The 27,188-nt window shown below is 44.0% G+C and overlaps 1 protein-coding gene across 3 annotated transcripts in view; it reads right to left on the bottom strand.

Moving 5' to 3' along the window:
* Positions 1-328: 328 nt before the first annotated feature.
* Positions 329-27,188, bottom strand: part of CYFIP2 (cytoplasmic FMR1 interacting protein 2) — a gene marked incomplete at both ends in the record, with an annotated part of 95,106 nt that continues 68,246 nt past the window's right edge. For all 3 annotated transcript variants that reach the window (XM_080942033.1, XM_080942034.1, XM_080942035.1), the window contains 7 exons: positions 329-496; positions 3,188-3,335; positions 4,777-5,015; positions 11,787-11,881; positions 12,720-12,792; positions 25,725-25,855; positions 26,894-26,984. In XM_080942033.1, the coding sequence (XP_080798159.1) occupies positions 329-496; positions 3,188-3,335; positions 4,777-5,015; positions 11,787-11,881; positions 12,720-12,792; positions 25,725-25,855; positions 26,894-26,984 (945 nt within the window). The remainder of the gene's footprint in view (positions 497-3,187; positions 3,336-4,776; positions 5,016-11,786; positions 11,882-12,719; positions 12,793-25,724; positions 25,856-26,893; positions 26,985-27,188) is intronic.

Genomic DNA, 27,188 nt, shown 5'->3' with positions numbered 1-27,188 from the left:
CAGGTGAAGTGGGGCAGCTGCAGGATGGAAACAGTAAACAGTAGTTCTTAAATACAGTTAAGGTGGAAAAAAAAAAAAGAAAACCACACACTGCCCTGTGTTTTTGTTTTTTTCATTTACACTATGAAGAACCCACCATGGAGATATCATGGGAGAACATGCGGGAGCCCAGCCCTTGGAAGTGGTATAAATGTGTTGGGGAGGTTTTCTTTTCCTTCTAGGTCTGTCCAACACACTGTCAGTTGGACCTGCTGCAGGCTGACCACTGTGTTCTCTCTCCTGCTTCTCCTCCTCCTTCTCCAGGTTGAAGGTCTGCAGGATTTTCTGCCTAGCAGGTGGTGGCCAGTGACTGGTGGATCGGGGGCTGGAAGCAGCGTACATGTTCTACTGTGGAGCTGTCTGTCTCTACAGACTTCATGTACTTGTTCAGGATGGCAAAAACCTCATTGTTCAAGATCTGGTACTTCCTGATGCGGTCAGCCATCTTCTTCAGGGGCTGTAGAAGGAGAAAGATGTTTAGGTTAGGATCAGGGTAAGTGGGAGGCAGAGAGAGGGCTATAATTCAGTTTCCTGACATTCCAATAGTTGTATTTCTATTTTCTTTAAATATCTTCTCTACAGTTCTCAAATAAAATGCTAAAGGTTGCTGATAACCTTTGCAACTTTTAAGACTTACAATAACTCTACCATAATCAAAACACTGCAGTACTGTCATGAAGACCAAAGGAATATAATTGTAAGGCTAGAAACAAACCATGTTGCATCAAATGACTCTGAACAGGATGTCAAGACCATCTGAAGTAAGTATGAGTGTCAAGGGCACCTTTTCAAACAAATGGGAAAACCGGATTCCTACATGCAGATGAATATTAGATTTTATTTTATATACTGTATCCAAGAGTAAGTTGGAAATGAATAAAAGACTTCAACATAAGTCAAACTATGAAGTTCGTAGGAGAAAGCACAAGAGTAAATCACCATGATGTTGGATTTGGCAGTGATGTTTTTGGCTATGACACCAAAGTCTCCAGCAGCCAATGCAGAGGGAAATGAAGACTTGTGTGCATTAAAATATATCATCAATGGAATGAAAAGAAGTATTTATAAAACAGGCAAGAAGCTGTTATTCTGAATTTATAAATGCTATAATCCAAGGCCAGTTAGATAGCTCGATGGGTCAAAATGCTTGCCTGAGGTCTCAGCTGGATCCCCAGACTCCACATGTCAGGAGAACTGACGTCATTACATTGGCCTCAGATCCTTACACATGTGCTGTGACAGGTTTCTCTGAACATACACACGCTTGTTGCAGTAAATATTAAAATGGATGGCTTATCTCTTTATCAGCCTCCCGAGGTCTCACTCCAAGGATGCCACTTTAATATGGAGCCAAACAAAGAGACTCTGTCACTCTGTCCAAGCTGTCCTCTCCACACAATTCTTCTCAGGGGATTCACTCTGTCTGCCCTGCTGCTTCTGCCATGGTGTGTTTCTTTACCCCACTGCCTGACACAAACATTACTCCAAGGCCCGATAGCTTTTTATGCAGAAATTCACAAACCCTCTAAACAATATGACTACATCCAAATGGACATAGATACAAACTGCCCTTCTATATGAGATAAAAGACTTATAGAATCTCTTAAAATATTCCTATTTATCTAGCGCCAATTAAGTTCACCTGGGTTCAGATCACCCTTCTCCATCTTCATTTCCCCCTCCCCAATCTCTGCTCCTCTTCCATTTTCCTACTTTTCCATTGTCCAATCATGTATCTCCTTAACATAAATCTACATATCACCCCTTTTATTTACTTTAAAATATAAGCTGTGTACAACTATTACCACTTGACTATTTGAGAAAAATTTATGCAGCAATTAACATTTGGAGAATAGACTCAAAGGCATTTCTCTATAGAAGACACACAAAGACCCAATGACATATGGAACTCTGTGTTCTTGGTGGGAATATAAAATGGTGCACTCATCGGGGAAGACAGTCAAGCCATTACTCAAAAATTACCAGATGGTCCAGCACATAGACTTCTGAGTGTATACTTCAAAGAACTGAAGGAGAGACTTAGTAAGATGCATAAGTTCATAGTTCTATCATCCCTTGTTGCTAAAGGTGAATATAATGCAAAGGTCCATCAGTGGATTGTGTTTTGCATATGATGAAGTACTAGTTAATGGGATTCTAACAAACTGTGACATGGATGAGTCTTATGAAGTAAGCCAGTCACACAAGGACAGAGACTGTGTTACTCTCATTATATACGGTATACAAAGTCCTTCTAGAGACAAATGGTGGCTGCCAGGAACTGGGGAGTCAGTTAAATGGACACAAAGCTTCTGCAGGAGAAAACAAAAAAGTTCAAGGCCTGAGAATGATGGTTGCATGGTGCTGTGAGGGTATTTAAAGTAACACTGAACTGGACATGGAAACGGTCACAATGACTACAACTCTTAAAAGCCCCTTTTTTGTAAGGATGCTCCTATATCTTCCTAGATAACTCCTTTGTGCTAGAGCAGACAGATCAACCTTCCTAGTGCTGTAGCCCTTTAATACAGTTCCCATGTTGTGACCCCCCCCCAAGCCATAAAACTATTTTGTTCCTATTTCATAACTGTAATTTTGCTACTGTTATGAATAGTAATGCAAACCACTGATGTGCAAGATATCTGAGACCCCTGTGAAAGGGTCGTTCAACCCCTACCCCCCATATAGGGGTTGAGACCCACAGGCTGAGGGTGTTAGCTACCCACCTATATGCCTCCATGCTGTGTGGCATCTGATTCCTGTGTCTGGAATCCATCCAGGCCACTGGCCCCATATACTGCCTGCCATCCTACCCAAGTCCCAACTCCTATAAGACTTCTGACCTTGTCCCTTCCACTGCTGTTCAGTTTAAACAGCAGCCACGGTTGTAGTGTCCATTGTGCTGTGGCAATGGCGGCCAGCACCAACAGGGTATGCTTGGGATAGGGAAGGGACATTTGAGGTCAGGAGTCCAGTTTTCTCAGTGTTACCCAATCTATCACAGCATGCTAAGGGCAGGCCTTTTCCAAGCATGTGTTTGACTTGTGTCTGTACATAGCTATTGCCTTCCATAAGTAGTTTATCCTTCTCCATCCTGGACATAGCCTGTTGCCAGGCCTCACTCCTCAGGACAGCCATATCTGCTTACCACATTCTTGATGATCTCATCCTTCCCGTCCTGCCTCTGCACCTTCAGCAGATGGTAACAGAAATCAAACAGGTCAAAGCGCCGCTGCTGGCCCAGCAAGACAATGATGGAGCAGCCGGCCCAGTTCAAGCCATCGCCGAAGCATTGCCTGGGATGGGGAAGGAAACAGAAGCTGAGGAGAAACGCCCTCACCAAAGCCAGGGGTACAGCTGCCCCAAGGAGACAACAGTAAACTTGGAGAAAAGAGGAACACACAAAGAAAAACAAAACCAGACTCCCTCTCTGTCTCTCCTCCTGCCCCACTGTGTGTGTGTGTGTGTTCCTACACATATATCTACATATATATGTGGAGGCCAGAGGTTGAGGTTGGGTGTCATTCTTAATTGGTCTTTCCCTTGCTTTCTCAGTCTCTGATCCTAAATCTGCTAGTGAATATGGTCAAGAAGCTTCCAGGCACACTCCAGTGTTAGCTTTGTTAGTGTCAGCATCACAGAAGCACAATGCCTTACTTTGCTTTTTTGAAATGTGTATTTCTAATGACGTGTCAGCCAGTGGCAACAGGTCCTCCTAGAGCTGGACTAGCAGGCAATTGTGAGCTATCTACCATGGATGCTGGGATCTGAACTTTTGTCTTTTGCAAAGGTAGTATGGTACTCTTAACCACTGAGCCATCTCTCCAGCTCTTCCCCTTGGCTTTTAAACAAACATGGCTTCTGGGGACAGAACTCAGGTTCTTAAGACTTGCACTGAATCATCTCCTCAACTCTCATCAGCCTTTGAGACTCACATGGCTTGTCACCCGAGGCCAGTCAGAGGAGGCTGTTTTGGCTCCTTGGCCTCTTAGAAGTCCTATTATAGGCCACAATGCCCAGGAGACAGTGGAGACTATAAGGTCATTCTTATGTTATTTACTTTCTTTTAAGGTAGTAGTAGCCCAGCCTGCTCCAGGCAGCTCCCTCACTTCTCGATCACAGGCTTGGAAGGACATAGTCTCCCACCCCCAGCTTGCTGATCTTTCTCATCCCCTCCCCACTCTTTCCTTCCCTGCTTTTAGTCCCTGGCTAATAACCTCTGACACACCACCTTCTGTATGATGGTAGATAGGTGCAGGAATCGGGGGTGGGGTGGGGTTCTGCTCCTGTTTTCTCTGCCGACAGGACTGTGGGTGATCTAAAGACTCGTCATTTCCTAAGTGGAGTTTTGCAGGGGTGAGGTGGATGCTCAGGGGCTGACACTTATGGGATTCTTTCAGTTTTGGGTCTTGATTCTGCTGACAGCCATTTACTAATCTTCCATTTTACTATTCCCCATTATAGACCCTCATCCCAGATGTAGTTATGGGACCAGTTCTAGTTTGAAAATTCAGGTCTGAAAACTAAGCTCCATTCTCTGGGTTCTACATCCCCCTGCCCCTGACATGTACTTCCATATTCTGCTTGGCCCCCTTAACCTTTGGAGGCCAAGAACAGTCCACTGTTGTCATACCCAGCACTGGTACAGTGATCAATATGTTCAAGCTACTTCAGCCCCTCTTCTTCTTTCTGACTAGCACATCCCAGTGGTGAGGAAAGGGGAGAGGGTGCACTCACTCAGCTGTGAACTCATTGGTCCCCACAGGGATGCAGTATACAAACTGCATGGCGCTCCACAGCCGGTGGAACTCAACACACTCATCCACGTGCATGACGCCATTGGTGGGTGGTGGGCCCCTCCAGATGGGGTCCTGAAGGTAGCTCCGGATTCGAGTCAGAATAACCTCAAACATGGAGAGGCCGCAGCAGAGCCGCTCCTTGGTCAGCAGGTCACCCTCCCGAGCAATGGCGATTTGCTGAGACAGGAAGCATATGTTAACATCGTATCATCTACATCTGAGATCCCATCTGCCCCACTTCCACTAGAGAGTCCCAAACACTGGTGCCAGCTATCTACATCTAGAATTTGCTCACTGGGACTGGTACCCTTCCTAGAGTAGGATACTGGGCCTAAGAACTTGAGGGCATGGAAAATCTTATGGTAACTGTTAGCCATGGCAAGTAAAATCCAGGCCCCATCAACAAAAGACTGATTTTAAAAATAATCTGACCACATACTGGTCTCAGAGGCTGGTTGGGGCTGAAGAAATAGGCTCAGTGCAAGGACAAGGACCCAAGCTCTGTCCTCCAGAACCCACATTAATAAACCAGGCATGATACATGCTTGCATTGAGGCACTGGAGAGGCCAGGATGGATAACTAGGTACACAGAAGTCAGTGTTCCTAACAGTTTTATAATGTAACACTACTAAGTGTGTGGCACAGTGGGCTCCTGATGAGGGGTGGCTCTGTCCAATTCTACAGGCACATCATTCACAAACAAGGAAGCTGAGGCCCAGAGGTACAGCCAAGGAAAACTATAAAGCTTGCATTCTGCTCAACAAAGCTTAGCTTTACAAATTATGAAGTGAATTAGGCAAGCTGGAAAAAAAACGACATTTACTACAATGCCCTCAAACACCAGCACAACCCCACAGACGGACAGAGCATGTGCGGGCTGTACACGCAGAAAACATTTTAGGAGGAGTCAAGTTAGTCATGGGTGCAGATGGGCTGTGGGAAATGGGTGAGCTTTTCATTTTAAAAATAGTTCTGTACCATGGAATGTGCTAGAAGGAACGTATGTTACTGTTTTACAATTTGCCACTAGCTTCAGAGAATTATTTCCTCTAGTTAGAAACCCTTCTTTGACAATGGTGAATGGTCTCTATTAGTAATTCAAACAAGCGTCTCATCTGGTCCTGGCTACTGCATCTTGAGTAATCAGACAGGCAGACAGGCACATCAAACACATGGCCATCTCCCACAAGGGTCTGTGCTGTGAGTGAAAACATCTAATAGCAAAGGTGCCGAAAGCCTCTGCAGAACACTCATTACAGTCTGAGGTCAAAGTCAGGTCTTTCTGTCTGGGAACAAAGCTAAAGAAAGCTGGCTTCTGAGACTCCAGACCTACAGGACACATCTGGGATCAGCTCCTAGTGGGAGGAAAGGTTCTCAGGGGCCCATTCTGTAGGAAGCTGGAAGGGACCACTGGACTGCCCCCTCAAAGCTCTATTACTTGGAGACCTTCCCCTCCCCCCAACCACAGAGGGCAGCCTCCAAGTAAATCCAGGGAAGGAAATAAATCAGGAAGCAGAGCTTGTGATGAACATGGGCCTTGAGCGTAGTTGTCATAACAACTACAAAGTGAAGGAAGAAAATGAGTTGGGGAAGAGTTGGTGGATCTGTTTGAAACACCTTTGTCTCATGAATCAGGAGGGCACTCCAATTTATGTGGAGTCAATTTGATTGCACAGCAGACAGCTGATGGCACAGGAGACCACTCGAGCTGCCATGGCTAGTAAGCTAAAGCACTCATAAGATAGCATGAGCTTGACTCTGTCTTTTTGTTTTTTGTGTTTGCTCTATTCTGCTTATCTCTCTACATGTGAAGAACATGGCTCCCTAGGGATGCTTAGTAAATAAAGGGACCCATGTATGTCCTCATCAGCAAATTAAGGTACTTCTAGCATTCTAGTTAATCTGTCATCTGTCTAGTTATTCTGGATCAGGGCAGCACCTGAGAATCATGGTTTGAAAATATTGGCAAATGATTTTTATAAAAGCTGTGGCTTGATTTTCAGTTTTCCACCCACTAGAGCTAACCTAAGGGGCCTTGACCCCTTTCTCTGAAGAAGTGTTTGCCTTTCCATTTCTTTCTGTGAGCCACAGAAGTAGTATGCATTCACTGGGTAAAATTTGGGAAAAATTTAAGTAACATATAAGAAAGACATGATTCTACTTATCCCCCTATGCAGCGAGGAGCTTTCTTAAAACACAGATATATGAAGATCATTTGCAGTTATGAATATGGATAAATGCATGTGTATAACAGATCATCTCTATTACATTTTCCTTAACATATCTCTAATTTAAAAACTCATTTTCATAATATATTCAGTGCCATGGTTTTTAGATGGCTATCCCAAAGCAGCCTCTGATAAATGTATTTAGTTCTCTACCCCTACTGGTTATTTTAAAATGTTCACAAATCTTCACTACTGGGGACAATTCTAAAGCAGTTGTCTGTAGATATGATATTTTGTGAGCATTGTCTCCTGTTATGTTGTTGGATAAATCTCTAGTCTTACTGGGTGTTGGAGAATGTAAATACTTTGAAAGGTTTTGCTAGCTGGATGGTGGTGGAACATTCCTTTAATCCCAGCACTAGAGCAGCAGAGGCAGGGGAAGTCTCTGAGTTGGAAGCCAGCCTGGTTTACAGGCTGTTTGTTCTAGGACAGCCAATGATATACTGGGAAACTCTGTCTCAAAAAACAAAACAAAAAGTTTATTTTTGCTATAACAGTGACTGAGTCTCAAGGATGCTGGCCGAGAACTTCCCAGGTGATGCCCATGCCTTGTACTCTCAGCTGTAAATGTGCTCCACAGAAAAATGTCTTTTTTCAAACAGGGAAATTAGAAGCTGCCTTAGTCTTGGGGCTCCCATTTCACAGATTGATGGCAACATGAAACTTTTCCTGCTTGTTGGCATATTTATTATTTGAATGTGAGTCTATTTTTGGTACATCATTTTGTTCATACATGCACATAGATGTGTGTGCGCATGTGGAAGTCAGAGGTCTACTTTGGGTACCTTTATCTGATTTCTTTGCCTATGTTTTAAGATAGGATCTGTCACTGAACCTGGAGCTCACTGTATTGTTGAGACTGGCTGCCAGCAAGCCCCTGAGGTGTCTGTCTGTCCCCTCCTCTATTGCCAGGGTGACAGGTTGTTACCCTCCCCACCCCTAGGCTTTTACGTGGGTGCTGGGGATCTGAACACAGAAAGTGCTTCACCCAGTGAATGCTTACCCCAACCTCACTCACTTTCTACAGGAAAAAGAGGCCATCTAGTGCTCGATGCAAATGCAGCTATTTTGTGGTTTGTTCTAATGTATAAAGAATGGTGCTTAAAAGAGCTCCTACCTACTTTCTGTTCTACTCAGTGGGGGTCTTTCCCAAGCGTGACCCCTCATTTTCATGGAAAAGTCTGATTACACGAAACACCTGATTCCATGCAGAGCATAAGAGGCAAGGAATGCAGATCCTACCAATTTGTGTATGTGTGTGTGTGTGTGTGTGTGTGTGTGTGTGTGTGTGTGTATAAATTCCCTAACCTTTCCTCAGTAACATGCAAAAGGCTATGCCCAGACAGAGAGCAGGTATGAATACCTACAGTGAGTATGTGGGAAAGTAAACAAAGCTCATAATGATATTTTACCAAGTGGAATATTGGCAAAGAGACTTTCCCTCCTTGATCAGTGGCTCAACCCTTTGTTATCTTCGAAATGATTTATTTTCCCAGCTGTTAATGATGTAACACATTTCAAAAGAAAAGATATGGATTTTAAAAAGGCAGGCCAGCTCGGGAGGTGAAACAGCTACCATCCCATTTCAGAGATGGGAAAACAAAGGCAGTGAAGTAAAATTTTCATATAATATTATGTGACACTTCAGGGGAAAGCTGGGAATAAATGGTGTTGGCTGAAAACTAGGTCACCTCAGTTTGTTCAGAAACAAATGTGAAGGCCACACAGCCTTCCCTGCTTTAAATCTGCCTGGATGGTTTCCTCTGTCACTGACTGAGACACCATACAAGATCCAGTAGAAGAACATCTAGCTGGCCAGCTGTAGTATCCACAATATTTGTTAGCATTTATTTATTTAGCCTATGGGTTGATGAAATTATATTTATTATTATTTATGTGTGCTCATATTCAGCGAGTGTGCTCATATTCAGTGTGTAGAGCTCAGAGGACAACTTGTAGGTTGATGTTAAGGTGATACGTGATTGGACAGTGGAGAGGTAGGCTGGGAAAAAGGATAAGAAACAGGAAGAGGAGGAGAAAAAGATTCTGGGAAGAATCAAGATAGAGCTAGAGAAGGAGGATCTAGATCCAGGTAATCTTAATTGACAATAGGTAGATATAAATATTTTAATGTTTTCTATAGGTTTTTAAAAAATCTTACATAGAAGGGCAGTTTGTATCTTTGTCCATTGGATGTAAGCTTATTGTGTAGAGTTTGTGGATTGAGAATTTAACATAAACCTGCTTGAAAAGCTACTGGGCTTTGGAGTCATGTTTATACTGGGTGGTGGAGTAAAGGAACATGCCAGGGCAGTCGTATCCACCTGGGACAGAAACAATAGGGGTGGTGGAGTGAACCGAGCCTGAGTTCTTAGAAGTGGCCTGGAGTGCCAAGTGGTGTGGGGACTGCATGTGTGTGCTCGGCTCCGTACGAGAACTGTGTCCCATCCTCAGAGTGAGACAGTGGGGGGCTGATAAAGGGATAAAAGTCATCCTTTAAATATTTACAGCAACAGACAACTTGCATCAAGTCATTCATTCCTTCCATTTTGTGGGTCCTGGGGCTCACACTGAATCTGGTAAGCTTGGCAGTGAGTGCCTTTGCCCCCTGAGCCATCTCACTGGCCCAGAATTTACTTTTTAATTTAGTTTTCTTTTTCACACATCACCTACACACATTAATGGGGTACAGGGTACCTCAATCCCACTCTCTGATCTACCCCTCATTCTCCTTTCCCACTCCCTAGTAACCCCTGATTACTTTCAAGTTGACCTAACTGTAGTGTTAGACTATCCCTTGAGAAGCAGGTGACTTATCAAACTGGCATGTCCTCTCTTACTAGGATCTTGTTACATACTCAACACTGGATAAATTGAAATTTCTTGTCAGTTGAAAGGAAATGGCAATCAGCAGAACAGGGAAGGAATGCACAGCCATGAGCGTTAACACATGCCAGGCCCCTCAGACTCACAAAGCTTGATTCTTACAGGATGATACCCCAAGAGCAGCAGGCATGCCAGAATGCCACCGGATTAGGAGATTTCTCCCTAAAAGGAAATCATCTTAGAGGATTTTCTTTGTTCAACTTTGCTGTACCCAAAGTGGGAAGACTCTTTACAGAGTCTTAATTCCCTGCTATGAGTCAAAGACCCAAATGCCTCCTCCTATGGTTAGTCACTGTTTAAGGCGGGGCCTCTGTGCAGATGGGGCTTGGCCTAATGGAGAGTGGTTACCTACTAGCCTCTGCTGACAATGTGGGTTTTTCTGATCATGATGAGAAGCCCAGTAAGGAACCTGAGTCCAAGGGTGGCTTTAACTCCTGAACTGTGACAGCAGTCAGTATGGCCAGCAACATAAAGCACCTGGATCATCTCTAAGTGTCCTGTGCCGCCCCATCCCCTGCTTGCCTCCGAATGGGAGGCTTCCCTAAATCAACCTGAAAGAAAATGGAAGCAGACACTTTGGTGCTTCTCCCCCTATTTCTCTTCTGTCCTGCTTCCTGACAGAGTCTGAGAGCGCTCTGAGGGCAGGCATCCTCTCTTATCCAATTCAGTGCCCATAGTAACTGGTCCTGTTATCATTATTTTTTAAAGTTAGCTTTTACAGACTAAAAATGAGCCCACCCAGGCAACTTTGAAGATATTGGAATATTATAGGAAAATTCAAATAATCTTTGATTCATCGTCTTCCTACCAAGTCTCTACCTCGACCTTGCTTCAGAGGCTACCGTCATAATGAACCAGTGTGCTGGCTAGTGTAAAGAGGGACCCTGTATAAGACTGAGCTGTATGCAAGCCAGTAAAGCATTTCTTAATTAGTGATTGATGGGAGAGGGCCCAGCCCATTTTGGGTTGGTGCCACCCCTAGGTTGGGCTGGTGGTCCTAGGTTCTATGAGAAAGCAGGTTAAGCAAGCCATGAAGAACAAGCCAGGAAAAAGCACCTCTCTGTGGCTTCTGCATCAGCTCCTGCATCCAGGTTCCTCCAGGACTGCCCTGAAGTCTTTTCATGATGAGCAAAGACATGAAGTGTAAGCCAAATAAATATTTCCTCTCCAACTTGTTTTTATAATGGTGTTTTCTCATAGCAATAAGAAACCCTAACTAAGACAATTGGATTTGGAACATTCCAAAAGTTTTCAGGGGACACTTTATTGACATGCTTTTGATATGTGAATGTTTTTGGAAACACTGTGAGAAATATAACTTTAAGATCTAGCAACATTGGTTGATGCATTTGGATTTAATTTTTCATTTCCATTACCATGTATTTAGTAATGCTGAATCTACAAGCACAGAGTACTTACATAGAATGCCACATACTGTCAGACTAACACCTCATAGACAACAAACCACATGACCACAGTGTCTCCTGATCTTGAGTTTCTTAAGACACCCTGATGTAAAGTGTGGACTCAGAACTTGTGGAGCTTTAATTTTTATAGACAGTGCTGCAGAATTCCTGGTACCTGGCAGGGCTGTGATGGATACTGCTTTAAGTATACTTCCTTCCCTCTTTCTTAGCAGAACTCACAACACTAGGTAGAGAAGAAAAGAACTCAAGCCTGAAAGGAAACCTCATTCCAGCCCACCCCAGCTTTATGGCACTGGACATACATTCCCTTCTATGTGTCTTAGTTTCCCTATCTGTAAAATGAGGAGGTTGGACCCCAAACTCTCCATACTTGGGATCCTTTGGGTCTATGATATAGGGTTTGTACCTGAGGTGTCCCCAGCCGCTCTATCAGGGGGACCAGGTGAAGTGGGGCATACTTGGCCTCGAGGCGCTTCATCCGGACTTCCAGTCGCTCCCCCTCTGTGGACCAGGCAAAGAAACAGAAAGTGAATGTGTGGTGGGGGTAGGGGAATACTTCTCAGAGTACCCAATACTATAACTGTGTCCCCAAACTTGGATAGAGTGTCCAGAACTTTCTCCTTGGTTCTGGAGACTGTGATGAGAATTCATCCTGAGGGATTGATATCTCCCATGAGCTTGGATCAATAACAGACCCACCTGTTTAGTGAAATAGTGAGATATCTGTCACTCAAGAAGTTCAAGGCTAGATTGAGCAACACAGTAAGGCTAGCCTCGAAGGAACAAGGCTTGGATAGAGGAGGGGACAGACAGATCTCTGGGACTTACTGGCATTCAGTCTTGTCAAAACAGCAAGCTTCAGGTTCAGTGACAGAACCTATCTCAATAAATAAATAAATAGGCAGAGAGATCAGATAAAGGTACCCAACTGGAGTACCATTTCCAATCCCTTAATGATTCGACAGGCGTCCAAAACATTACACTTCTTCCTAGATGACTGCAGTCTAGGTTGATGGGATGAGTGTGGGGGATGTGTGAGGAACTGAGTCCGAATCTCCAGAAGCTGGACCAAGTTGTACACAACTGTAAACCCAGCTTTCTTATGGCAAAGATGGGAGGTAGAGACAGCAGATTTCCTACGAGTTTGCAGGCCACCTGGCACAGGCAATGGCAAACCACAAAGAGACTCTGTCTCAAACTTAAAGCTGAAGATGATACTTGGGGTGTCCCCTGACCTTCATGTACATTCCATGACACACATGTCATATTTATGCCAATATTTTTTTAAGTATTATTCAAATGTAAGAAGGTTGTCACCACTGCCAGAGGTTTTTCTTACCTTTGATGAAGACTCGAGGCAGGATGTTTTGGAAGGGTGCAGCATGGAGCAAATCACAGACTTCCTCCTGAGACTGCGGGTATAGGAGGGAGAGAAAACGTTTGTCACATTGAATAAGAATTCATTCCTAAAATTTTGACCCCAGTTCTGCTGGTTCTAGTGCTCAAGTTCTGGGTATTCTTATCAGCAGTGGTAGTTTACTGGTTTCTGTGAGTCTATTTATCATCAAAACGAGGATGGGATCGGAATCTGGTTCAATGGGCTGTTGTGACGACCAAGAGAATCCATAGACTCATAGCCCAGCTCATGAGAGCTCAAGTCAATTTTACCATCACCCTATAGGATTTTGCTGAAGGATTAAGATGAATGAAGGGTAAAGGGACCAGACAATTCTGAGGGCTACCATACTCTGGTTGGTTGATCATGAGGTCCATAGGAATTAAGAATATGTTGAGGATGGGGAAGATATCTCAGTCGGCAAGGTGCACAATGTTAAAGGCCAAGCATGGTAATTTGTTCATATAATTCCGGCACTGGCAAGGCAAAGATAGATCCCTGGGACTTGCTGGCAGCTAGCCTAGTCTACTCAGTGAGCCACCTTATCTCAGAAATAAGGTGAACTGCTCTTGAGGAATGATGTCTGAGAATCATTGGTGTGTGTGTATGTGCAGATATGCGCTCATGCATGTGTGTGTATTTTGGTCCATCCTGCCATCCGTTATCCAGAATAAATCTGAGCAAAGGTCTGTGTTCCTGGATTAGTTTTCATCACATCAGACACCAGCCAGCAAGAGAAGAGAACCTAAAACGTAGGTTTTAATGAACACAAGTTACACACAAATAAAAGGAAGCCTATACCACAGGGATGGGAGGATACAGTTGGTTAGGGCTGAAGGGAAGACATGGCTAGCAGACTTAGTTAAGGATCAGCCTCTGATTGCTGATTTCAGGACAATGTGGTGGTGGTGGGGCAGTGGGAGAAGGCTCCTCTACTGTGCGTCTCCCTCTCCTTTCTTTAGCCACATGAGATGAAATCCCAAATGCAGTCAAACTTAACTCTTAGGAGTTATAAGAAACAGAAAACTCGGGACTGTAGGGGCTCTTGGGTTGCCTCTAGCCCCATCTGGATGGAGCCCTCCCATCTGGAAGAGCAGCAGCAAAGAGAAGAATCCTGAAATACCTTCTGGAAATTACAGATCAGTTCCCATCCCATCCACATTCCCCTTTCAGCATCTCTGCAGGTGATACTTCTGACTGTCCCTTAAATGTTGGTTTTTCTCTGTTTACCCCATTGGCTCCATCTGTTGCTCCACATCTCTTGACTCTTTCCTTATTGGATACTATAATACTAGATGAAGCATTTCTGTTTTTTATCTTACTCCCAGCAATCACTTATGATGAAATGCCTTGTAGGCAATAATTTATTAATAATCACTTAAGTAGGTAAATGCTTATTACCCCACATGAATAAATGAAGTCATCTGTCCACAAGATAGTTATCCGAGCATGAAAAAACTGCCATCCATCCATTCATTCACCCAACAGGTATTTATAAAATACCAGGCACATAAATAAATTTATAAATAGAATTTATAAAATTCTAGGCTATGCAGATATGATATCGAACAAGTTAGACTAGATCTTTGCTCTCATGCTATTTAAGCCCCTGTAAAGACTTATGAACACAAAGAAATTTTCAGATAGTGATCGCTCACGGGAGGCACTGAGAAGGAGGTGAAAGTTAAGTAGGGTCACTTAGAAAAATCCCTAGGAAGAAGTAAAAGCTGAGCACAGGATAGGCATGGCAGAAGCTAGCCACATAAACTCAGGTAAGGGCATTCCAGTGCAAAGGCTGTGGGTGACCAATAAGCTGGAATACAGCTACACGGGACTCCCAGTATATACTGCATGAGGTCCTAAAAGGTGGGGAGCCATGACATCATGTGGGTCTAATGGCCTGGGCTAAGTGTGGATTGTATTCTCAGCAGAGAGGAGATATTTAGGTTATTACAAGTACACATCACCCAGTCACCACACAGCTAGTCACACAGTCTTGTCTTTCTTAAGAAATATTCTTATGACCTTAGGGTCGGTGCTAAAAGGCTGTCCATTGCCTAAACCATCATGTTCAACTCTATTCCCATAGAATAATGGCCACCCAAGAGCTCAGAAAAAGAAAGAAAAGGCTCTAGATGAACAACACAGTAACTCAGTTAACTTTACATGGAAAATGTTGAGTCTTTGCGGGAGATGAGGGCATTTCCTTTCTCCACTCTGAAGCCCTCTCTGCCCAAAGTTTACAAACTAGAGGACTAGGGAGTCTTGGATGTAGGTACCCTGCTTGCACCACATTTCTGTTTTGCAGTGCTGTTTGGTCATGGAGGTTGGGATGGAAAGTTGAGAGTAGCCTTCTGACAGAAGTAGGAAGGTTCCAGAGGAGGAGGAGGAAGAACTAAGTATCCATTTGTATAACAAGGTGGCTACACACCTTGTGTGGGAGATACTTGCTTGCTGTTCATTAGCTGAGATCATTGTCACAGATAGAAACAGCCAGTAGGCACAGACAAAAGCCTGTGTGAAGGACAGAACAAGCTTCCATTGTGGAGGCTGGGCTGACAGCTGGCTTTCTTCTCCTCTCATCAGTATCTCAAAGCATCTATCAGGAGCCTACCAGGCTGCTCCCCACTGGACAAGGTCCTTTCCTATCCTGTGAATCCCACACAGCAGTGGTCCTTAACATGTGTCCCTAGCTCTGTGTCCACCGTGTATCCACCACTGAAGTTTTGCTCTTTTCTCCAGCATGCTCTGGAACCCACCTCTCTCCTCTGCTTAGTGAGTTTCCTTTTTCTAGCTTTTAGTTCCAACACTACCCCCTGAAGGACACTTCTGGGAGCTCCTTAACTGCCCCCCATCCAAACCCAGTGGCATTAAGTATCCTTTAAGAATCATATTCTTTTCCCTTTCAGCATTTGAGCTCAGTCTGTTTTATACTCTGTGACTAACGAATACCTATCTCACACTGGAATCCAATCTCCCTAATGTAGAGACAACCTTCCTTTATATATTGGACTGCATTTTTTGCTATACCACCAAAAAAGGAGCACAGTGTTGGCTTTATAACAAGTAATCAATAATCACAGAATAAAAGCTGAAGGTTCAGGGGCTAGGGATATAGCTTAGGTTATAGGATGCCTGTCTAGCATCCGTCCTAGTGCTTGGGAGGTGGAGGCAAGAGGATCAGGAGTTGAAGGCCATCCCTGGCTATACGCCTTGTTGGAGGTCAATCTGGACTACAGGAAGTCCTGTCTTTTCTTCTTTTTATTTTAAAGTTAGGTGTGCAGACATGTGAGAAACAGGAGTTTGGGTCTTCCTATGTAAGCCTGTAAGTTTCTCTCCATTAATGATGGAAATAAGTTCTTTTCAACATGAACTATGAAATATTTTTAACAAATGCTTCATATAGTAAATTTTCAGTTTTTTGTTTTTTCTTTTTTTTACATTTTCTTCCCTACATTCACTTTTTAAAAAGCTATATGTATAGAATATCTATATTTTCTACATCAAGTATATGTAACTCTGAAAACTAAACCTAAGGGGGAAAAATCCCCTAAAGCAACTAATAAGTAATTTTAAAATCAAAAGCCTCTGGTATCTCCTGAGAAGCTGACAGACAAGAGTGCTGTTTGTGTAGGTGTGCTGAAAATAGGACTTGGTTTTGTTTTAGCCTACACTTGGAGCAGATCATAGATACAGAATAAAAATATACACATTATTAAAAAAACATGGCTGTGACAACACAAGGGTGCAGGCGTCAGGAGCAGAAGGCAGTGACACTTGTTGCTATTTCATAACCGGGATTGTGCAATGTTATGAATCATAATATATGTTTTAGGCAACCCCTATGAAAGGGTCTTTTGACCCCCAAAGGAATCGTGGCCTACAGGTTGAGAACCACTGCTCTAGGAGCTTCCCAAGCCCCTCCAGTATACACTACTCCCCTCCATCAAGATTGAAAACTGCTCCCTTTTATTCAGGGCCCACTCTAAGCTGCAGAATAAACCATCCAGCCATAGTCCGTACTTTTAATGCAAAGCTAATCAATGACCTGGCAAACACCGACCAGGGACCGTCAGGTGTCCAGGACTGGAATGTCTTGTTACATAAGAGGTCAGGGAGAAGAATGTCTAGTACAAAGGTTCAATACCATCAGGAGGTATCACACAGTGAGTACTAGGACGGGGTGGGTGCAGGGGGCAGGGGGCAGGGGGCGGGTGGGCTAGGCAGAGGGGATTTAAGTTGTTCACTCACACAGCAGTAGGATAAATTAGACTCTAGGTTCTGCAGGATGCTGGAGAAGGAGCAGTGAGTGTGGCGGATCTGATACATGGTCCTTCTAAGAACAGAGGAGGAAACAAGAAAGTGGGGAATTATGTAAGTGTGTCAGTTGGGGTGTATACAAGGGCACAGCAATCTACATCCATGTTAGTCAGGACATTTTAAACCAGCAGTGAGTCACAGAATTTAGTCAGTATGCTAGAAGGATCCTAGAAGAGATGCATGTGGGTCGTGGTGACAGTGACAAGCTGGTGGCTCTCAAGGACAGTAGAATCTGGCCTTGCTCTGATGCAGACCTGTAAAGATTGAACCTTAGTTTATCTAGCCATCTTGACCCTCAGACTCAGCCATGTGGCTGGACCTCATAGCAGAGGGAGGGAGGCAATGAAAGGGCTGGTAGAGGGCTTGTGGGTCAGAGCTGAGTTTGAATTTCAGTATGATGAGAGACTGCCTGTCACTTTTAAGGCAACACAACTGAATAATTGTTTGTAGATTATTTTGATGTTTCCCTGGAGAAACTGGCTGTATCATTTTGTGTCCTAACACTTAACTTACCTACCACCCAAACCAACCAACCACTTTCTTGTTTTTCCTGGTTTATTGAGACAGTTCTCATGTAGTTAAGGCTGGCTTTGAACTTAATACATAATCAAAGATACCCTTGAGCCTTGAATTCTGCTGCTACTTTCCAGGTGCCAGGGTGATGGGTGTGTGCTGTCATACCTGGCTCTGTAAAGCTTCCTTTTAGCATGCTCCTGCCTCAGCTCTGCCATGAAAAGGGGTGGCCCTCAGAGAAGTTAGGTTTAAGTATTTTCCCATATTGAGTACAATGAGAAAGAATTGGTTTGTTTTTTCCCCTAAAAGCCTCCAAAATGGAAGATAAATCATCCAGCTTGACCTGTGGAAAATGGTGGCTAACAGAAGGTTCTCTTGAACTACCTGTAGGTCCCACATGGCCTCTTCCTAATCTGGTTTGAATAACTTTCACAGTTCATTAGAATTTTCTTGATCTTGAGCTGATGCTTCCTGGCAAAGAATCAGATAGCTAGGGTGGAATTCAGTACCAGCAGAGGCACGAGCTTTACAAATGAGACAGAAGTAGCTCTGAGGTACATGCTACCAAAGAGAATCTGCCTTGTAGTGGAGGTAGCTGGAAGAAACACAAGTTTTCATAACTTCACATCTGCATCTTCCTGCTGTGTTTTAACTACTGTAACTACTCATGACCTCTTTTCCTAAGTTTTTTGATTACTGGTTGGTTTTCTTTCCCCTCCTCCATCGCTGCAGGATGAATAGCCTTAGACCATCCATGAAAAGTCTTGGGAGGGGGGTAGTTTGTCACTGTGGTTGTGACTGTTCTGAATCACAGAAAAAAAAAAAAAAAGCCATATCTCATTGCTGCATGATTACCTTCAACACCAAGCACTGAGATCAGCTAAAAGTAAGGACTTCTCAACAACACAGAATATATCATCCTTTGTTCATAAAGTATTTCTATAGCTTTAAAAAAAAAAAACTATGATTAATTAAAGTCTTTTGTGTGCATGTGAAGAGGTCAGAGTGTGTATATGTGTGTGTGTGTGTGTCCAGTATGTTGGCAATTTGTTGAGTCTTTGAGGCTGAGGGCTTCTCTTGGCTACAGGGAATTAATTACAAAGATTCACTATGCTTATATTTAAAAAGTCCATGTGATTGTAATGATGTCAGATTTATGTGGAAAATGGCATTTGACTCTATTAAGCTCTGCTCTTGGGTTAAAAAACATGACCATTTTCAGCTGACTTACTAGAGAGAATCGTGAGGCTAATCTCAAAAGAGTGTTTTCTTAAGTAACATCTGGCTTTAAGTCTTCGGGCAATAAAAAGACAAATTCCACTCATGTATTAGGTGGCTGTCTTTGTCAAGTATGCTCGAAGAACTAACTTAGTAAATGAGGCTAAGCGCCTCCTGCTACCCCCATCTGGATTCTGGCTTTCTGGTATGAAGGGGGCTCGGGGCCAGGCCTAGTCAGCAAGCACAAGCTCTAAACATTTCCTTATATGGGCACATATGTTGTTAATGTGAGTGTTTCCTGAAGAGCCTGTGGTACAGGCCAGAAATCAGGCTTCCCACACCCACCACGACCCTCTGCATGAAAGTATGAACATTGGTTTCAGTTCTCATCTGAGTCTCTATTTTCGGATAAAAGTCAACTCAGGACTGGCCATGTCTGTTCCTCCTGCACAGGCTTCTGGGTTCCAGCAGCTTTCTGCAGTGCAAACTAAATAAATCTGCATTTTGTTGTGTCTCCTTGCCAGGGTAGGCTGCAACATGTGATGTATACTGATCCTCTCTACCTCTTCTGACTAAAGTAGTAGGTGACACTCACCTCTTATCCTTCCCCCTTATGCTCAGCTGTCAAGGGAATCACAGAATTATCATTCTGGCTCAGAGTCATATCTGATCAACAGGGAAAGACCTGCAGCCAAGACACTGTGGCCTACAAAGCAATGCTCCCTTTCCTAACACCACCAGCATTTTTCCTTTTGACAAAACTGTGGGGCAAAGTCTTCACTTGGAACCAGTCCGTGTTGAGACATCTTTCAATTTCCACTGATCTTTAACTTTCTAGCCCTCCAGATATTCCTTTAAGTGTGCAAACATTTCCTATTAAGGAAGACATAACGGTTTGCTTCAATGCATTGAAGGATCGAGAAGGTAAAGTAGAAGTTGAAAACCGTCTTCTCTCTCATTGCTGTCTCTACCTCCCTCACAAAGGTGTGTGACAACCAGGCATCCACTTTTACTCTTGGCTAACAGAACAACCAGTTTTACAGGAGAATGCCTGGTATACAAGCATTTGAAAAAATATCCTCCAGGAAGTGAGCAACAGCTATCTTAACACAACAGTGTGATTTCTGTTTAGTTTCTGCTTATCTGACTTTTTCCGACTGGGAATTGACTTCAGTCACCCAATGAGGGAAAACAGAGAAAAATGGGTATGTGTAGAAGCAGGAGTCAGGAGGTCACATGTGGGCTCACTCAGCTGCAGAATACAAAGCTGTCAGATACCCAGCCTTCTGCAACGTAACCAGCTCCTTAGCTAGCTTAACCAGCTTGGCTATGCACATGTCCTTGTCCCTGCACTCTGAACCACACCTGGCTCTCGGCCCATCTCCTGAGCTAGTTATAATCTTGGGGACATCAGAACCAAAATGTTTTATCAAAAGACATCTGTTCAAAAGGTCTGATAACAGAGACACTGCTAACAGTTCACAAAGATGTGAGGAAATCAAAGCTCTGTACTATGGCTGAGTGAGAATAAAAATTAACCAGTCTGGGAAATTGTCTGGAAGTGTCTAGTTTCACCATCTGTAAAAAATCCCATGAAGTTGTCCTAGATAAGGCACTCTCAACAGGGTCAGGCAATTTCTGGAGCCAGCCTTGTTGTAGCTGAAGAAGACGCTACTGCCATCAAGTGGATGGAGTCAAGAAGTGCTGCTCAGCATCCTGTAAGATATAGAACAAGCCTCCAACAGGACAAGCAGGGCTGAGGCTGAGACTGGTCTGTGTCTGATTCAATAAGTTGAGTTTAGACTCTCCTCACCTGCAGGAATAATGTTCTCAGTAATATGCTGTTGTGAGTGTGGCCCACTGCACTACAAAGATAGAAATGAGCAACAGCTAGGTAAGTGGGATGCTTCTTGCACAGCCTGTGTGTTGGGATAGGGCAACTTCTATGTCTTAAACAAATGCACACACGTGTGTGTGTGTGTGTGTGTGTGTGTGTGTGTAACACAAAACTGATGTGGAAGAAACCACACAGCGTGAGAACGAACATGGGAATCACAGAGTCATCATTGGGGAAATAGGAATCACCAAGGTTGACAGAAGAAACAACATCCACTCAATAACTGTTAAGAGCCTGCTACAACCAGTCATCAATGGACACTTGGCAAACAATCATGTTGGGTGTGTGTGGTGTTGTACACCTGTGATCTCAGCATACAGAAAGCCAAGACAGGAGGATCTCAGGTTTGAGACCCGAGACTGTGTCAACAGTCACCATGGCATTTACCCTGCGCCTAGAAGGAAGACATTATTCCAATATAAAACCAAATAGAACTGAATCTCTATCTTCTTCTAAACACAGTGTGAATTCAAGATAATGCACTCAGTGGTTTGTTTCACCTCAAAAGGCTAAACCAGTCAGAAAGAGAAAAAATGATGAACTTATAAACCTTACAAACAATTCATCTACAAAAGTCCACTACACTCTGTCTATATGCATAGAGCCATAATATGTAAACACCTACAAACCAATGGGGAAGCCGAAGTTAAAAGTAAGAAAAACTCTTAACAGTACTTTATTTAAGAGGAAATCCAACTGACCAACCACACACAGTGAGAGCCTGGTGCCCTTAGATCAATAAAGACCACAACAAGATGCTGGGATACTCCTAGAATGGCTGTGATTAAATTCAACTCTCTGCCTATTGAGAGCACACTCCTGGTAATAGACATATCCAATATTCACCACATCTAATTCATAAGAGTGCCTGCCAACAGCCCCAAATGTGCTCATTGCTAGTGACAAAATGCCCTATGTAAATGAAGAAAGGAATGGTTTCTTTTGCCCCATAGTTTTTTGGGGGTCTCAGTTCATTGTTGCAGGGAAGGTGTGTGACAAGGCAGGGAAGTCTGTATTTATGACATCCAGAGAGCAGAAAAAGAATGCACCTTCACTTCTGGGCTTTTGCATTTACTCTTTCTCTCTCTCATATGTATGTGTGTGTGTGTGTGTGTGTGTGTGTGTGTGTGTGTGCATGGGTATTTCCCTGAATATATTGTATATGCTGCACATGCTTGCAGTACTGTCAGAGGCCAGAAGAGGGCGCCAGACACCTCAAAACTAGAGTTAAATGGTTGATGAGGGCAATGGGTGATTAATTATTGAGCCATTTCTCCAACTCCATATCCCCCACCATTTTTTTCTACTCACTTTCCCCAGCCTATGGGATGATGCCATTTACATTTAGGATGAGTCATTTCCTGTCATTTCTCTAGTTTAGTCCTTTTGGAAGTGCCCTTCACAGGCACACCTGGAGGCTGTGCCTTACTCACTTCTTACTTAGGTACTGCTAGACACAATCAAACTGCAAGTTAAGATTAGCCATTAGCACCTACCACTCTAAAACAGACCATTTAACTCACCTACTAACACAATGAGCACCATCTATAATATAAGCTGCACAGAAAGCAAAGAGTAATAGACATCAGTCAGGAAAGGGAAAAATGTACTGCGTAATTCCATTTAGATGAGCTTCAAGGAGAAAAGTAAGCTCTGGGGGCAGAAGTCACTTCCATGGGGCTTTGAAGGTAAGGTGGCACAGAGAGCTGCCTACACCATGGTGACTGTTCTGCTTCTAGACTTGGTGAGCAGGGGGGTGACATGGGCTTGATGCTTATAAGGGACTTACAATTCACTTAAGATTTACACACCAACCTCATGTGTCCCTTAAAGATACCACACAACCCCACAAAAGAGAAAAAAGGCCAGGAAAATGATCTTTTATACTCCTACCTAATCCTTGATTTTGAGACCTATAACATAGAATTTAATGAACAAAAGACATCTATCATTTTCAATGCACATATCTTATACCTTGAAATTAAAGCTGAGTTACTGCCATTGACTGAGAAGGGCATGTCACAGATAATTTTAAAAAAAGGTATCTGTAGCTTATTTATCAATAATCAATTTATCAAGTAAAAGCTGAAAAATCTATTAGGAGAAGGCAGAAAGTCTGGCAAAAATATGGCAACAGGATTCTCCCATGGTCCCTGCATCCAGGACTGGGGTCAGCACACACATTTGTATAGCTGTTTTAGTCTGTCTTTGCTGGTGACTCTTTTTTTTTCACATTGTTGTGTGTGTTGGGTGGGGTAGAGTCAGCTTGGAGAATATAGAGGCTGAGCGTCCTTTTGCCCTTAGTGATGGATCTGGGAAAGATATTTCCTCTGGAGTTAGCCCACAGTAATAGCATCATCTTCTGTCTGAAGTGAGGCTCTCACAGCTTCTGAAAGCAGGGGCTCACATGTATGCTCCCCCCTTCTACTTTATCCTTGGGCTCTTGAGACCTTGATCAATTTTTACTACTTTTTGTGACTTCAGAAGGCTATGTTGCTATAGCAACCCAGACTACTGATCTGTATTAAAGAACCTGTTATCTGGAAGAGGAGCCATTAGCTGTCTCCAGTGTCTATTTAAAAGAGAATACAATTACTTCCCACAGAGGATGCACCACAGTGCCATTTTAGAGCCTCTGGGGCAGCGAGGGTTTGAGAGCAGCTGGTCCAAGTACCTCAGATTACCATAAGGACAAACAGCATGGCATGCCCAGGCTCACCTGGGATGACACAGACCAGTGAATGATCTCAGCTCTTACTCCACAGCCCTCACAGTTCCTTCTTCCTTCTCGTCTTTGCCTTTGCAGCATCTTTCACTACTCCCATGCTTCTCTCCTCCACGAGGCTGACAATAGCCATGCCCTTCTCCTTCACTCCCTGTCCAGTTGCTTTCTCCCTATGGCCAACAATACTTTGAAAAGGTCAGATCCCCCCCCCCCTCCTGCTGACAAGCTCCCAACAGCTTCTGCCAGTGTCTTGTGGCCAGAGGTTGCCTGCCGCTTGGCTTTCTCTTGCCCTCAGCTCCTGTTTGGCCTTTCTGTGCCTGTTCATCCTGGATGCTTTATGTTCCTAGATACTGAGTTCTATCATCTTAAACAGCACACCCTCCCCATAGCTCATCCCAGCCCTGCTGGTACCCTGCTCAATCGCTCACAGCGAGTGTCCCCATATGCATCCTATGCAGTCACCTTCTTGGGAGCTCTTTACTTATATACCCTTTTCAGAAAGATGCATGACTTACTTATCTAACCCCTGGAGAAGTCAAACAGTCATCAAGTCAGCTCTTAGTAACCCATACTTTCTGTGTAGGTGGAGGAGATGCCCAGAGTGTGTTCCAGTGGACCTGAAGAGTTATGTAGATCCACATTCCCACACCCTCACGGTGGTACCCTTTTCCATCCCCTCCCCACAACTGTATCAGTCAGTCACTGAGTCCATCACATGTTTGGAAATGAATGTGGAGAGACTCTGGATAAATCACATGAGTAGAACAGGGACAGGGATGCAGATGACCCACTAGTCAGCAAACAGGCTGGTCCCGGGCTTCCTGAGATGTGTCTACACAGGGAGGCACCCTTGTTTCAGCTCTTATGATGCCACTGCTGACCATCAGCACACCAAAGCACATGCTGGCCCCCAAGCTCCCTCAGTATCACAAGTACCTGTTACACATCCCAAAGCCTTAGCATCCAAGCTCTTCCAGCCTCCTCCCTACCCTAAACTCCTGCCGGCTCACAGGCCTTCCTCCCTGAAGCTATCCATTCCCCTTCTGATCCAGATGTTTTAGCTGTATTCTTTGTCTCCCCCTCTCTCTTTGGTGCAGTCTCCCTCTTTTGTTCTTCCTCTCCTGGTCTCCATCTTCCTCCTCTCTGCTCTCCCACACCCCTTCTCCTTCTATGTCTCCCACCCAGCTCTGGCTCTGCTTCTCCCAGCCATGTTCAGTCTGCTGGGAATGCTCTGTCTGCTACTTTCTCTCCCTGCTCTGGACTCTTCCAGATGCTTCTAGCTGTTCTCTATCTCATGTCTACAATAAAAACCTTCCCCTTAACCTACCATGGGATGCTCATGTCAGTTTATATACACACCACTGGCTATTCCCCTACTCCCCCAGGCCCCATGCTTACAGATATTATCATTATCGTTTCCACGGCAACCAGGCAGATACCTTAGGGGCCTATACCCTCAATGTATTCTTGCCCAGAGGCATTTCTGTCCATCACATTCATTCTTTAAATATCCTTTCTAGGGACTAGAGAAATATCTCAGTAGTTAAACATACTGGCTGCTCCTGCAGAGGACCTAGATTTGGTACTCAGTACACACAAGGATGGTTACAATCAGCCATAACCCCAGTTTCAGGAGATGCGATGCCCTCTTCTGGCCTATGAAGGTACTGCACACATATTGTGCACACACATACATGCAAGCAAAATACTGTTTTAAAAACCCTTTTATACATCTTTTAAAATTATGGCCTTAAACATGCCCAGGAACAGTGGGCGTGCTCCTAAATATGTGACTTTCTGCATACATATGTATTGGTTCCTTGGATAAAGTCCCCACGCTTTCTTTGTTCATAGAGAACTAACTTCCCCTTGCCTGCTGTAGTTAGCTCTCAACACTCTTGATTGTGACTATTTTGCCCCTGCATTTAGCAGGATCCAAACCTGCTGCATCCTTCACAAGCACACACAGGATGCAGGCAGCAGCTGGCAATCACGGCTCCTTCCCCAGCACAACGTTGGCTGGCAATGTGCTTTACAAAGAATGGATGACTGAGCCCTGGCCACCTGTTCTGAGGACTGGGTCCAACCAGAGAGGGGTGCAGCCAGAGCTGGAGCCCAGGTCTGAGTGTCTCCAGAATCTCTGTCCTCTCTGGTCTTCTGACCTTCAGGAATGAGACTATACTTGTTGGGGCTGAAGCCTTGGCATCTGGCTGTATGTTGGGGGTCCATCCCCCCAGTGTGGGCACACCATGGTTTCTGTGGGTTCAGGACTTACCAGAGCTTGCTCTATGAGGAGGCAGAACAGGATGGCGTTGCCCACCTCTCTGAGGCTCTGGAACACGTCTGTCTTGAGTTCTGCATACTCGATGATGTCCTTCAGTTGGTGGTGAAAGAACTCCAGGATCCCTGACAGCCACAAGGGGGAGGGTATCAGGATATGAACACTGGTTAGTCATGTTTATGGGCTGTGACAACTGAGCCCTAGACTTAGCAGCCATCAACATGCCAGTGTGAGAGTGGATTCCATGCAAGGATCAATGCTACACAAAGCTCAGGAGGCTGACACAAATTATTTGGAGCAAAATAAAACACACCTATAATCCCTAATGGAATAGCTGTGGCTCATCTGTCCCTTCAAAAGGAACCTGAATTTTTAACAGAAAGATTATTTATAGGTATTATTTATAGAGTTAGGTATTCTACCTATGGTATCTCTTTTTATTACTCATCATAGTATCAACTAGGCACTATCAACCTCTTTCAGATGAGGTTCAGAGTGGGTAAGTAACACCCCCATAGTCACATAGCCAGGAAGAGGAACAGCTAGACGTGGGCACCAGAGCCTCTAGCCTTCTCCTCTTCCTGTTCTAAATCATGCATGTGAAAAATTATGTCTTAACTTTTGGAAACAAAAAATATGAGGCACCAAATGCATAGCTTCTATTTATTCCCATATTGAGTGGTTAAAACAAATGCCCATCCGCAGCCTCAGTTTATCTATGCCATCCTGGGGTACCTGCCTCCTCTAAATAGGAAAACAGGAAGAAGTGCTGAAGACCAAACAGGTAAAGCTTTTCCTTTCTAATGGTGACCCCCAATCATACATTATGTTTATTGCTACTTCATAACTATAATTTTTCTACTGTTATGAATTGTAACGTAAATATCTGTGTTTTACAGTGATATTAGGGGACCACTGTGAAAAGGTCATTTGAACCACAGGATGAGAACCACTTGTAGTGTAATTCCAGCTGTCCAGTGGGTATCCTCAGATCTCATGCTGTTCCTGACACAGGAGGATACCACGGCTCAGGTGATTAAAGGCTAACCAATCAGTGGCAGGAACAGCCAAAGGTGTCAATTACCTGGTAATTTATAGACTGAAACCTGGAGAAGGCTAAGTCCTGCCCTACTCCAGGTGAGCATTCCTTTCCATTCACCCACCTGGAGAGCCATACTCGTGCCGAGGCAAACGACAGATCTTAGGCATCACCTCTATGAGCGTCTTCACGTACTGCAGAATGGTACCTTGCAACTGCAAGATAAGATACAGATGAATGAGCTGTCATAGGCTAGCCCACTGACACTCTGTGTACCTCTGGGCTGAATGCAGGGCACATGTGTGGTGTGGTACCAGGTTATTGTTGAGACTTATGGGCAGAGCATTTAAAAGAAGGCAAATATTCCTCTTGTCTATATAGAAAAAATTGGAGTAACCTTTATGATGGGTGTGGGATGG

Source organism: Micromys minutus (genome assembly GCF_963924665.1).
Source record: "Micromys minutus genome assembly, chromosome: 31".
NCBI classification, from domain to species: domain Eukaryota; kingdom Metazoa; phylum Chordata; class Mammalia; order Rodentia; family Muridae; genus Micromys; species Micromys minutus.
The sequence above is the reverse complement of the archived record's forward strand: the minus strand, read 5'-3'. Positions and strand labels throughout refer to the sequence as shown.